This window comes from Protopterus annectens, chromosome 7.part0 (assembly GCF_019279795.1).
Source record: "Protopterus annectens isolate FY-2018-M chromosome 7.part0, PAN1.0, whole genome shotgun sequence".
Classification (NCBI taxonomy): Eukaryota; Metazoa; Chordata; order Ceratodontiformes; family Protopteridae; genus Protopterus; species Protopterus annectens.
This window is the reverse complement of record NC_056739.1, coordinates 205620294-205634487: the sequence shown is the minus strand read 5'-3', so window position 1 is coordinate 205634487 and position 14194 is coordinate 205620294. Positions and strand designations below refer to the sequence as shown.

Genomic DNA, 14194 nt, shown 5'->3' with positions numbered 1-14194 from the left:
TGCCCTGTCCTTTCAATGGGGAACCTCTCAATTTATGCCTTCCCCTCCCTCTGCCCCTTCTCTCAAGAGTACTACTCAAGATAAAACAGGACAGGCCAAGGGCAATTCATATTGCCCCAGACTGGCCACACCAGCACTAGTACCCACTCTTACGCTGCCTGACAACAGTGCCACTCTGGCACATTCACCAGACTCCTACCCTTTGTCTCAGCAGGAGGGACAGATGTTGCATCCACAATTGCAAACCCTAAACCTTGCAGCCCGGTTTATCCATTGAATACCCCACCAGCAACCCTCAACAAACAGGTGCTGGATGTCATTCTTGAAGCCAGAAATCGTATGCTGAAAACTGGAAAAGATATTGTTCTTGGAATCAGTCTCAAGGGAAGGACACAGCAGTGCCCTCCTTACCTCTAATCCTGGATTACCTAGCAGAGCTACTCCACAGAGGCCTATCCTTCTCCTCCATTAGGATTCATGCCTCTGCCATCTCAGCTCATTATAACACTGAGCCACCCATATTTTCTCACCCTGTCATCAAGCAGTTCCTGAGAGGGTCTAACAACTTAAGGCCCCCTAGGAAAGCACCCACTCCTGCCTGGGACGTTAACTTTGTACCGGAAAAGCTCACGCTTCCCCCTTTTGAACCTGCTCCCTCAGCAGAGTTAAAATTTCTCTCTTGGAAAACAGCCTTGCTTTTAGCCATAACTTCAGCAAGAAGAGTGTCTGAGTTACAGGCATTGATGGCTGTGGAACCCTTCATTATTTTCCATGCTGACAGGGTTTCCCTCAGGACTAACCCGTCCTTTATGCCTAAGGTGTTGTCCAGTGTGGCTCTAAACCAATCCATCCATTTGCCAACCTTCTTCCCTAATCCTCATAATAAAGGGGAAATGATCCTGTACTCCTTGGATGTGCACAGGCAGCTCAGGTTCTACTTTGACAGGACTAAGCCTTTCAGAAAATCTGACCAGCTGCTAGTCAGCTTTGCTACAGGGGCAGAGGGTAAGGCCATTTCAAAACAAACCATTTCCAAATGGATAGCACACTGCATCCATTTCTGCTACAAGCACCATGAAAAACCTACCCCACAGGGGATCAGACCACATTCCACTAGGGCTACTTCCACCTCTGCAACACTTCTCAGGGAAGTCTCTACCAGGGACATTCTGGAAGCTGCAACCTGAAGTTCTGTACACAAGTTCACCAAGCATCACCACTTACCTATCTTTTCTAAATGCAGGCCTGGATTTGCTACAGCAGTCTGGAAAGGCCTACTAGCAAGCCCTGACACTTCCTGACTGCACCCACCTTTTCTCAGCTTTGGGAATTAACCCAAGTGTGATGACTGCAACAGTGAAACACAATGAATATAGTACAGTTGTGTACACTTACCATAAATATAGATGTTTGAGTGTATTCAGTGTTGCAGTCCTGGTTTCCCTCCCTCCAGCCCCCTGGCTTTCCCTGTCTTTCTACCTCTGTTCTCTGTGGCCATTCCTAATGGCATTGGTATTTACGTTTTACTGGTGGTGTTCCCCATCATATACCAGCTCCCCATTTGGGGGCTCCTGACATTTGGGGCAAGAAAAATGGATGTAATGGTGTCGGCTCCCTGTTTTATACCCCTGACGACCTGACATCATGGAAGAAACGACCGTATCCGAAGCAGAAATATTAAGAGACTGCTGGTATTCGGGCCGACTGAGGGCTACCTGCAGACAGGATAGCCCAAGTGTGATGACTGCAACAGTGAATACACTCGAACATCTACATTTATGGTAAGTGTACACAACAGTACATTTTCTCCCCAGCACCAAATATTCATACCCAGCTAGGCACCAAGGAGAGGTGTGCAATGGGATGCCCACAGAGGATATCTCTCCACGTCTGCAAAATAATTCCCTCTATGCAGCCCTGCCCTTCTCCTCACAGTGCAAGTAGTGATTTCCCCAAGGGCGATTGTAGTGCCCAGTATGCCTGTGAGTGAACCTTAATCCCTTTGACCCCCCCCCCAGGAGAGGTGAATGAACCACCATTCCCTTTCAGTCCTTTTCTTTCCCTCCTAACCTGACTTTTTCTAAGCAAACTTGTTTGTCAGTGTCACAGTCAGATCTCCATCTTTCTGCTCCACAGAAACAAGCAGTTGGCATTATTTTATGCTGGTTCTTCTATCTGGATCTTGAAGTAGTGAACATTTAACACAGAGGTGTAAAGCACATCCCTAAGGAAATGTGTAGATATGATTGCCCCCCAAGAAAAGGGCTGTGGATCTTCTGTGGCTGTCCCTCCAGTGCAGGAAGCCCTCCTGCATGTTTGGTGCCTCCCCACACACACACAAGGCATCATCTGTTTTACAGGGTGTAGAACCCTCAAATTTCCTCAAGAGGGTGTGCTTCATTTAGTGGTTATATGACTGTGCACTTGGGTTGAAGTGATCAGAACTTACTTCACTTGAGGGCTTATTGCATTTGGTGGCTTTTTTATGATTATCTGCACTGCATGCTACTGGCTGTTTTGTATATACTTTCTGAATTCTGTCACCTAGCTGAACAGTTTAAATTGCAGTACAAGAATGGGTTGTTCTTTAGAGTATTTTATTTAAACACCTTCTTTGACCTTGTCTCCTGCCTTCCTTTTTGTGGTTACAGTGCATTGCTTGGGATTTTACACAAATGTTACTAGAGTCCTTCAGATTAAGATGGAAGAGATATGCGAGTACTTGGATCTTTAAATGGGCCCTCCATCCCCTCCTCTTTCTATTCTGCAGTAGTCCTAGGCAATTCAGTATAGTTCTGAATGTACATATTCAGATCTGAAGTTGTTTTCATTTGATCTTCAACCTGTGGGCATATGTATCTGGTACGGATCTGATTCGGCCGCATTTTCCAGCGTCTGATCTGAGCTCCAAGCTCTCCCACCACCCATAATGCCCCTGTCTCTCTCCTCCCCCAGATCTCGTTTGCCACACGTGTAGCTGGCATCGTGGTCCATGGCTCCAGGTTCCTGGTAAGTGAATTATTAAAACTTTTTCTCCTTTTAACATTTCTGTGGCTCACTTAGACCCTTTTTATTTCCAATTTCATCCCTACTCTTGTGCTCAGGTGTCGGTCCCCTAAACCCTACCAAAAAAAAAAAAATGAAGGCTCTCTCCTTTCCCTTTCTTTCCTTTCTTATCTCAAGTTAGTAGTGCATGTGTGTATGCATGTGTATGTGCAATTTCCGACACCATGGCAGTGACCCCCAAGCCAGGATTTCAGAAATGCGCAGGGTGTGGCCATAAGCTTTCCCCTTCTGATGGCCACACTCTGTGCGTGGTTTGTCTAGGCGTCCCACACCTGGACACACCTCCTGTTTAATCTGTGTGGGATTCAACCCCCGCGCATTGATTGACAGAAGGCACAAGCTGATCCTGAAGGGCCTTCTTCCTCCACCTTTCTAGGAGGCCCCTGCTTCCACTTCTGTTTCTACTCCTTCCTCCTCCCCGGCCTCTGGGAATCAACCTCCTACCAAGAGGACTGGGGCTGGGAAAATGCACAAACACAAAGACCGGGATAAACCCATGAAGCGGTCCTCCGACCCCGCTTCCTTGGCAGAGCCTCCGGCTAAGTCTTGACCAGCTCCAAGCCTGGGCTCCCCTCGGCTCCATTTTTCCTGTTTTTCCCCAGACCTGGAGGTTTCATGGGGTCGATCCCCTTTATCGGCCTCTCCCAGGCAACTCTCTAGGCCAGTTTCTGTGGCTTCCTCATCCACCCACAGCCTTTCTGAACCGGAGGTGGACAGGATGATATGGAAATTCATCCAGACCCAGATTCAGATGGGAGTCTTGCCTGCTCCCTCCCCCTATGGGGCTGGAGTCATGCAGTCCACCTTTATGCCAATTGCTTCTTCTCCGATCCAACCTCCAGCTTTGGAGTCCTTGGGTCCAAGGCCACTTTGCATTCGGGGGGGGGGGAGGTCAGTGCCAATGGTCCCTGGTACCTTGACGCTGACCATTGCCCTGAGTGGTTTGGTCTGGCTTTCATAGCAGTAGCCTCGGCACTGGATCTGAGGGGGTGGTCTCAGCTTCAAGGTTTTTGGAGTTGACCTTTCCACTTAGAGTCTCAGCACCTGGAGTCTCAGGTCCAGCTCCCCTGTTGAAGCAGAGAGTTACAGACCCGGCCTTTGGTCACAGCTTCAGGGATTCATTCTCCTTCTGCTTTCGATGTGGTGGAGAGGGTTCTGTCAGTCCCATCAAAACCCTTGACGCTATCATCCTCAGAATCCATCCTGGCTCCCCTCTCTTTCTGATACGGATTCCGCCATCCTGCCCCCTCAGGGACAGACTGTTTCCTCTCTGCCCCAGAGAGTTCCCTCCCCCATGGGAACAGCCAGAAGTTTGAGTCCTCCCCAGAGACCCCCCACCCCCACCCCGAGGAGCCCCCTCAGAAACATATGTATAAAAGGAGGCACTTGGACTCCCCGTGGAGGCCCTTGCAGAAGACACCGACTTAGAGGAGAGTTCCCCTCTGTCAGCCCCCAGAGGATTTCTCCTTCCAAAACCCCAACCCTGATGAGTCTGTGTTCCTGGAGGCGTTTGGCACAGGACCCTCTACCTCCTGGATGCCCCTTTCCGCGGATCCACTTGTGGATTTGGTTGCATCTCAGGCATGGAGGGAACCCGACATGGTGCAGCCCATCCCCAAGCACCCTGATAGGATTTTGAATGATCACTCAGACAAGCAACATTGGTCTAAGGAGCCCTCGTTTGCTGCCATGGTGGTGGCGCCAGTCACCAAGAAAGAGCTCACTCAGGAGAGCTCTACGCTCCATCCATCATTTCGGGAAGCAGGTTTACCCTTCAGCCACGTTTGCTGTACGTATGCTGAACTACAGTGCACATGTGATCAGACTTCAGCGAGACCTGGTCAAGGAGGTCATTGAGTCTGATTTAGGGTTCATGGCAGAGGAGAAGGAGGTCTCCTCCTGTATGGCCACCCTTACTTCTGTTTCCAGCACCTCTATACGGCTCCTGTCACATGCTACTGAAGGTGCCACTTGAGCAGCCGATACAGGCGTCGCCATCAGGCGTCAAGCTGGCTCTGGCTTTGTAAGAGACACGTTGGTCCAGAGTGAGAAAGATGGAAATACCTTGTCTGCTGTTTATATCCGCTTCTCAAACCCTCAGCGATCCTTTTCCCGGAATCAGCGGGGGGTGAAGAAGATGTGGTTCTGGAAGTCTCAGGGTTATTCCCAAGATGCTCAGGACTCGCCCTCCCCCAGAGACAGATGGGAATATGACAATGCCATCCTCACAGCAGATGGGGGACCGAGGAACCAGGGGTCTCAAGATTCCTTCCCAGACAGACCTGCGCAGCAGCCCTGAAGGGTTGGCCAACTGTTCATCTCTGGAGGCAGTCTGCAGGATGTCTCTTGCTACACCCAACAGTCTGGGACTCAATTACAGATTATTGTTGGGTGTTGCAAATGATATCCAGAGGATACTCAGTCTCCTTCATTCAAATGCCAATCCCCCCAATCACCTCCTGGCTGTTCCACCTGCACAAAGGGAGGAAGCAACACTGGAAATTCCCAAGCTGCTTGAAAAACGAGTCATTTGGTCCATCCCCCCCCGACCCCCCCCCCCCCCACACACACACACACACACACACACACCAGTCCCGGATCTGGCATCTATTCCAGGTTCTTGACGGGGGACTCTAGATTCATCCTGGATTTTTCAACCCCTAAACCTGTCAGTTGCCAAGACAAAATTCCGAGTGGTCACTCGACAGTCTATTCTGCCGTTCCTGCAGAAAAACAACTGGATGTGCTCGGTGGACCTCCAGGATGTGTACTACCACATCAAAATGGAAGCCGCTCTCTGAGGTTCCTCCACTTCCAACTGTGGGCCAATCATTACCAGTTCAGAGTGCTACCCTTTGGTCTCACTACCTCCCCTAGTGTGTTCACCAAAGTGATGGCAGTGGTGGCTGCTCACCTGCGCTGCAGGGGTACCAGGTCTTCTTCTACCTGGACAATTGTCTCCTTTCTGCTCCCTCCAGGCATAGACTCTGCCAAGCCAGGGATCTCCTTCTCCAGACTGCCCCACAGTTAGGCATAACCATAAATCTCATCAAGTTCCTAGTGGATCCGGTTCAAGTTCTAGACTTTATTGGGGCTCTGTTAGACACCATTCAGAGCAAGGTTTTTCTAACTCCAAACAGACTTCAATCCCTCAGGCATGTGTTGTACAATGTTCAGACCTAGTATCCCCCTCCGGAGTATGTTCTTCAGGCGTTGGGGTCCATGGCTGCCACAATCACCCTAATCCCCACAGCTCATCTGCATATCAGAGTTCTGCAATGTGATCCAGTGGTCCTTACTAGGTCTGCCGTTATCCCATCCAGTTTTTGTCCCGGGCCTGCAGGGATTCATTCCTGTGGTGACTTCAGTCCACAGATCTTCTCTGGGTCGCGTATTTATCCTTCCTGCCCCGAGGACTACGGTGACCAAGGACCCCGCCGTACTCCGGTGAGGGGGGATTGCATGGGAAGGAAAGTCCAAGGCATGTGGTCATCCCTGGAGACCCAGCTACATATCAGCGTCCTGGAGATGAGGGTGGTGCTGTTAGAGTTGCAAGCTCTTCTTGCCCATCTTCCCCTAGAGATGATTGCCATCCAAACAGACATTTCTGTAGTCTGGTACATCAGCAAATGGGGGTGGGCAGGTCTTATCTCCTTTGTCACAAAGCCATGAGATTGTGGAAGAGGGCGATCTCTACTGGCCATTTTCTGGTGGCAATGCACATTCCGGGGAGGTCTTACATTTTGACGGACAGGCTCAGCAGACCTATTCTGATACCTTACGAGTGGTCTCTGAATCCTTCAGTAGTGGAACAGATCTTTTTAAGTGGGGTCGGGCTTGCTGCGATTTCTTTGCCTCTCCTTCCAATGTGAAGTGCAGTAAGTATTTCGCTCTGAACCCCCCCCCCCCTTCCAGGGGAATTCCCTCAGAGATGCTCTGGTTCATGCCTGGCTCTCCCGTCTTCTGTATGCTTATCCTCCACTTCCTCTGATCCTGAAATTCATACAGAAAGCTTGATGGTTGTGGAGCTTTAGTGATCCTCATTGAACCCTTCTGGCCTCACCAAGTATGGTTCCCCCTCCCTGTGGTCTCGTGTAGTGTGTCCTCCTTGGACATTAGATCCAGTTCCGGATCTGATCTCCCATCCCTCAGGGATCCCATACTCGGATCTAGTCAACCTGAAGCTTACAGCTTGGTTGTTCCAGTTCCAGTGATGACTTTGACTCCCAGGCTGTCTTCTCCGGTTAAGAAGATTTTAGTAGTGGCTCAGAAATCTACTAGGAAGGTTTATTCCAGTAAGTGGAGACGCTTTTCTATATGGGCATCTCAGAATGATTTGGACCCTTTCACTGCTCCAGTCCCCATCTTGGAATTTCTGACAGATATTTTTCATCAGGGTGCCAGCTTTTCTACAGTTAAGGTTCAGTTGGCACCTATCACCAATTTTTCATACAGGAGACAATTTGGCTTCTTCCAAGCTTTGTAAAGCCTTTTTGAAAGGTACCTTTTTACTTAGGCCTCCAGTCAAGGACCCTACTCCACCTTGGGATCTTACTCTAGTTCTACAGGCCTTGGTTTCTTCCCCCTTTGAACCAGCAGCTACAGTGAATTTGCAATTTCTGTTTTGGAAGATAGCTTTTCTGGTTGATGTTACCTCAGCTAAAAGTGTGTCGGAGATTCAGGCCTTATCTGTCAAGCCCCCTTATATGGTGTTTCATAAAGTCAGGGTGTCCTTGTGCACAAACCCATCCTTTCTTCCTAAAGTGGCTTCGGAATTGAACATTAATCAGGTGATCAATCTCCCTGTTTTATTTCCGAACTTCCAGAATAAGGGAGTGTATAAATTGCATTTGCTTGATGTTCTTAGGCAATTGTGTTATTTGCATAGAACAACGTCCTTTCGTAAGTGTGATCAACTTTTTGTTTCCTTTTCTAAGCCTTTCTTAGGCAAACCCGTATCAAAGGGTGACTATTGCTCATTGGATCTTTCAGTGCATCATTCTGGTGTGTACAGCCGAAGGATTATCTCCACCAGGTCAGGTCAAGGCGCATTCTACTAGGTCTGTTGCTACTTCTGTGCCCTTTTGGTCTAGGGTTTCTTTGGATGACATTTGCTCTGCAGCTACTTGGGCATCTTCGCACACATTCATTTTGCGCTATAAGTTGGATCTCCTGTCCAGAGGCAGGGCATCCTTTGGCTCCGCCATGCTTCGGAATATCCTTCCATGAGGACCTCCCAGGGCCTTTTGGTAGCTGAGGACACTGTTCCACAGGTTGAAGATCAAATGAAAACAGCAACTTCAGATAAAGTTATGTACTCACCATAACGTTCCTTCTGAGTTGTTGCTTTTCATTTGTCTTCAGCCGTCCCTCCCTCCTTCCCCTTGCCTTATGCGGGCTGTGTGGTAGACCGGATGGAAGAGACATAGCCCTTACTTTGGCCAGCCTTTGTCTTTCCTATGGTGCTTTCAGGGTACTACTGCCAAGGTGTTAGGCTCTTGGTTAGGTTGGGGTGCTACTTTCAGCAGCAAACTTAATCTGAGGGGAGGAGGGAGACAGGAGCATTATGGGTAGGGGAGGAGCTTGACGCTCAGCTCCGAAGCTGGAAAATGTGGCCGAGTCAGATCCATATTCCCACAGGCTGAAGACAAATGAAAAGCTACAACTTAGTTGGAATGTTATGGTGAGTACGTAACTTTTTTTTTCTTGCATTTAGAACCCAGGGTCCAAAATATAAGGACCCATTGGAGTGCTCACATATCTTAGTCCAGGTGCAGCGATGCTGGCATTGATCAATGGGATTATGCCAGTGTGGGTATATGGAGAGTTGCAAATTTGAAGTTAAATGAAAAGTATGGATAACCATGTGGGAGCTTGATTAGCCTATTGCATTTTTTTTCAGTAAGAGTAATGGAATAGTCAAGCATGCTGTGTTCTTGTTTGACTTCAGTGTGCCAGAGGATTGGGGGGAGGGTTGAATAAATAAGATGTCTGAGATGCTCACAAAAGACCTATAGTCACAGAATGTGTAGTAACTTGCTTTTTTTGTTTATTTTATGTATTAAAACTCAAGAAATTTAATTTCATATTCATTACATAAAGTGCTTTTATCATCATTTATTTGGCAAGTAAAAGTGTAGTGCTTGATTTGCTGCTAATTTCCAAGTTCATGCCCTTCTTTTGATGTCTGGTGTGGAATCACTGGGATTTTGGGGGGGTGAATTTCATCGGAGGAGTTGCACTTTTGTAACTTTAATTAGGAATTTTAACTGTCAAGGAAATGTAAATTGTTGCTGTCTGGAAGTCTGCAGCTACTTTCATTTCACATTTTTTAAGTAAGACTGCCATTCTAGTTTTGGGTCTTTTTTAGCCCTTTGGAGCATCTTTCTTCATGAATAGCAGCCCAAAATGTGCTACTTGGGAGGTGCAGTGCACGAAGTTCTGTTGCCTCGGACTGAAGAGTGTCATCAGTATCCTCCTGGTCTGCTTTAAATACAGCACCCCTTCTGTTTATTTCCATGAGTATAGGATTTGGAAATGCTGATAAACCCAAATCTCGTACCTAAATGGTGCCAGACTTGAGTGTTTTTCCTGTAAGCATAATGGGGAAAAAGAAGCTGCCCGTGGGTTGGAGGTATACTGGGTTTACCATTCATGTGACCAGCAATTATTTTCCTTATTTTAGTGGATGTAGAGTAGTTGACAGGTTAAAAAAACAAAAGTTGTGAAAAGTGTCAACTTATTAGCTATCACTGAACCTGGGGCATACATTGAAGATGATTCAGTGGAAAAAAGCACATTTTTTAAAGTTAGATGATTATTAGTGTTTTCTATTTTGTAGGTACATTTTATGAAGTCTTTTTGGCAGATCTTTGTGGACTGTATAGTTTGGCATTGTGACATATTTTCATAAGTGGTTTCTGTATTTTTAATGAGTTAGTGAAGCATAGATTTGAAATGGTGTGATGCTGTGTACGAGCTCCATTTTTCACTGCAAATAGATAATGTAGTCATAATTGCATGGGGAAGGCAGTAGTCTTTCCCAAAGCAGTGAAGCTTGGGCAACATCATAGTGCATATGGTTTGTCTAGTAGTACAGCTGGAAGAAAGTGACCAAAATAAGTTATCCTGAGGCTTGTAGGCTGAACAAGGAGTGGTGCCAAAGTTTACTTTGATAGATGACTGGTGTTTAATGTTCATCTCTGCAAAGAGATTGGATTAGACTTCATTAGTTAGGGTAAATTGAGCAGTTGTTTAATAATGAGTATTTCTGTTTAGACCCTATTGACAATACTTACAGTCCTGGAAATGGAGTGCAGGAGCTGTTTTATGGATTCTAAAAATGAGATGCATTTGATCCTAACCAATTTTTTGTTTCCTTCCTTCAAAGGCAGTAGAAGCAGTGGGTCCAATCGCAGTGACAGTGGCCGCATGGGCAAAAACAAAGATGACAAGACTGGCGATTCAAAATCAGGCAGTGAGAGTGAGTCTGAATATTCTACACGAAGCAGCATTCGCAGAGACCACACTAGTGAGCGATCAGCTCCTGCTAGTGACCAGAGTCAGAGAAGTCGCCACACGATAGCTGGAAGCATCCGTTCCCACCACACTTTGCATTCCTATGGACCTCCAGGAATGCCTCTGCCCTACAACCCCATGATGCTGATGATGATGCCTTCTCCTTCCACAGCTGCAGCAGCTACGGTACCGCCGGGAGCACCACCTGTCCGGGATTTGGCCTCAGTCCCTCCAGAACTCACTGCCAGTCGGCAGTCCTTCCACATGGCCATGGGCAACCCAAGTGAGTTCTTTGTTGACGTCATGTAACTGTCTATTGGTCCTTTGACTTTTAAAGAGCAAAGTTGCCCTTTTGTGGCACCATTAATCTAGAACTTTATGAAAATAAAATATAAGGTGCTTATGAAGACGAATATTTCACTGATTTCATTTGTCTAAGTATCTCTGAATACCAGGATCTTCCATTCACGTGCAGGTAGTTATTTGTAAGGTGGACTAGCGATGCCTTTATGTGAAACCAAACCTTTTTGGAAGATTAAAGAACCTGCAAAAAAAAAATATCCAAAATGCACTTCATTAACTGCTGCTTCAGATTTCGTGCCAGATATTCATTAGGTTTCTGGTTAAGTTTTCTTGTCCACTTCAAAAGATAAATATTCCATTTTTCTAATTTAAATGTATGCCTTGTCAAGCAGTAAATGTAGCCCTTCAGGGCTGGTTGTGAGAAAGCCAGTGGCAATTTTTGAGCCTCCTGACCTGTGGGATAAGGTGTCATAAAACACTATACTGAACTGAGTGATGCCTCATGGGCATAGAAACTAATTGATCCTTGTAATTTGAGACTGTTTTGATACTAAGCTTGAAGGTCCTTTGAAGGACAGTGTTTGAGAGGGTAGATGTTATAGGTGGTGCTCTATGCTTCCCTGGGCTGTTCTGCCCACCTGGAGCCAAAGGTGCTGCTGTCTTTCCCCCTGTTATATTGAGAGAGCATGTGGTCACTTCCTGCCCTGTTGTGCTTCCCTGGTCTTTAAAAAGGGCATTGCCTTCCATGATTTTTTGTTATCCATCAGACATTTTAAAACTAATATAAAGAGTTGTACAGTAAGAAAATATAAAAAAAAAGGAATTTGGGACTGTGATTCTCTATATGCTGTTTCTAGTGGAAACATTGAACTGTACAGTTTTAAGAGCCATAACTCCCATAGAGAAGCAACTTTTTGATGGTGTGAACTTCTGATTAGGAATGGACAAGTTTTTTCACATTGTAGTCTAAAAACATCAACACCTTTACTTAATACTGTCTGTGGTTTGGGTTTTAATATTCCTTCTTTTCAGTTTTTTTGTTTTAAGAACAGCAATGTGAAGCTAGTGGCTGGAATAGATAAATGTGAAGTATGTGATAAGATATTGAATCCATGATGTACTGATATAGCCATTTTTTGAGCTACTGAGTAGACTGACCTACCTAGTGTGGTACAATAGAAGTACTAAATTCCTTGAAGGGAGGTCAGCATCTGACAGAATTACAGTGCTTTAATGCAAGACTGTACTTTATCACTTGCCTGTAATGATGTAGACTTGTCTTAAGGTAACAATAATTATATCAAAGTATTCCGTAAATGAAGTATTTTAACTAACGTGCATTCAGTAAAACAGTAATTAAAAAATGTCCACTTTTTTGAACAGATGCCATTTTGACTTTGCTCCCATCACAAATTGTACTTATCTGTGACCACTCGTACTGTTTCAGTAGAGTGGTTCAGAAATGCCCTGACTTGCACAAGTACAGTGTAAACCTCTGCTGGTTATTGGTGCACCGGTTAATATGCAGTCATCTCTGAGATGCAGCATAAATCATGTCCTGTTGATAGTGACCACAGTAACAACCAGCCACTTTGGATAATACAAGCTACAGCATCGTGATTATTTGGGATGCAGTGATTCCAGCTTTTTATTACAGTATAAATCCTGACCATGTAATACAAAGGAGGAGGGATCCTTTGAGCAACTGTTAGTGAAAGGGTTTTGAAGGCAAGACTACTGCAATACATCAAAGCAAGAACATTTTTTTATAACAGAAAATGTTACTCCAACACAATCTAAATTTTTGCAGTGGACCTTGTTTATGGAAAGGCTTTAGTGTTAGTCCACTTATTGTAAGTCTGTTTTAAGGTGAGATACTTTGGGATTCTGTTGTGGACATGCTCTTCATTGATTGTGAAAATTTACCATATTTCCAAATGAAGGAAGAATTTTTCAGGGGACATGCAGGCCCAGGTACAGTGATACAATCTCATTGTGTATAGTAAGCAGGAACAGTACAAGCAAATGGTGGGTTCTGCTGGCTATGAGAACACATATCCACATATCCATTGCATTGGGAAACAGGAATAGCTCCTGAATACCCTTCCATAGGAAGCACCCTTAAAGCATGGGATGCTGGGTTTCATCTTTTGGAAGGAGGGTCAACCTGGCAATGTAAAATACTGGAAAACTCATCTAAAAAGCAGGCGGATGGATGTGACAGTACATAAGGAGATAATGCAATGATGTGGATTGAACCTGTTTTCCCATTCACTGTCTGATACTTACTAGGCATCTAGCAAATGGCTTGGAGTTGCTTTTTTGCTAAGAATCTGTTCAGTGACATTCCCTTGTAACTGATGATCTCAGTGTTTGCTTTGGTTAATGTACTCGCTGAGCTAGAGTGATTGAAAGCACTTGGAGCAGATAGCATTGCTGAACACAATGCTATCTACTCCAAGTTAACAGAGCATTGTTGAACACAATGCCAGTTTTTTCCTTTCACAGTTATTTGGCACTAAAGCTGTTGTGATATTTGTTGTCCATTCCAGTTACTTGGCCCTTACAATGGTACGGAAACCAGAGATGGTACTAGTCACCTATGTTGGACTTTTACTGTATAGGAGCAATTTTACAAGCAGCCTGTACAGTTGAGTGGTGCAGATGTACTTAATGTTTCACTGTTGCAGTCATTACATTTGGGTAATCTGCTGACAGGTTGTCCTCAGCCTGATTAACAAAGTCTTGGGTCCTGCGTCGGTTGCTGTCCCTTCTTCCATGACGTCAGGTCGTCAGGGGTATAAAACATGCAGCCGACGCCATTACATCAGTCTTTCTTGCTGTGCGGTGCCCGAAGCAGTTCACAAGTGCCAGTCGGCCGACTCCTGAAATTTTCGTTATTGAGTTACAGAACCGAAGTCTTCAATTTAAAGCTAAGTACCCCGTTGGGGAAACTTTTGTTGATCCTTACCGATGTCAGTAAAAGTTAATAATTGCATTACTTGTGGGAAGCAAATACCTCATAAAGATTTTCATTTGTACTGTATTCCTTGCCTAGGCCCTGACCGTGACGTACCTTGCTGTCGGTTTTTGTGCTTTATTTAATCAGCGCACTATCCGTCGTCGGTACATTTTTGCCTCTAAATATTTCGGTTCTCGGTTTAATTATCCAGAAATTATGTTGGTTAGCCATCTGACTACCGGAATTCCAAAAAAAACGCAAAGAAAGACAGAGACACACCATTAAGGTCCAAAACTGACAACGACGCTTCTCCTAAGCCAGTCGCCAGTTCACCGGTACTCAGTG

The 14194-nt window shown here is 45.7% G+C and overlaps 1 protein-coding gene across 1 annotated transcript in view; it reads left to right on the top strand.

The window, feature by feature from the left end:
- The window catches only part of DVL2 (dishevelled segment polarity protein 2), a 1986500-nt gene extending 1972871 nt beyond the window's left edge, over positions 1–13629 (top strand). Inside the window, exon 15 of the mRNA XM_044076705.1 lies at positions 10457–13629. Within this exon, the coding sequence (XP_043932640.1) occupies positions 10457–10893 (437 nt within the window). The 3' untranslated portion in view covers positions 10894–13629. The remainder of the gene's footprint in view (positions 1–10456) is intronic.
- Positions 13630–14194: the final 565 nt, after the last annotated feature.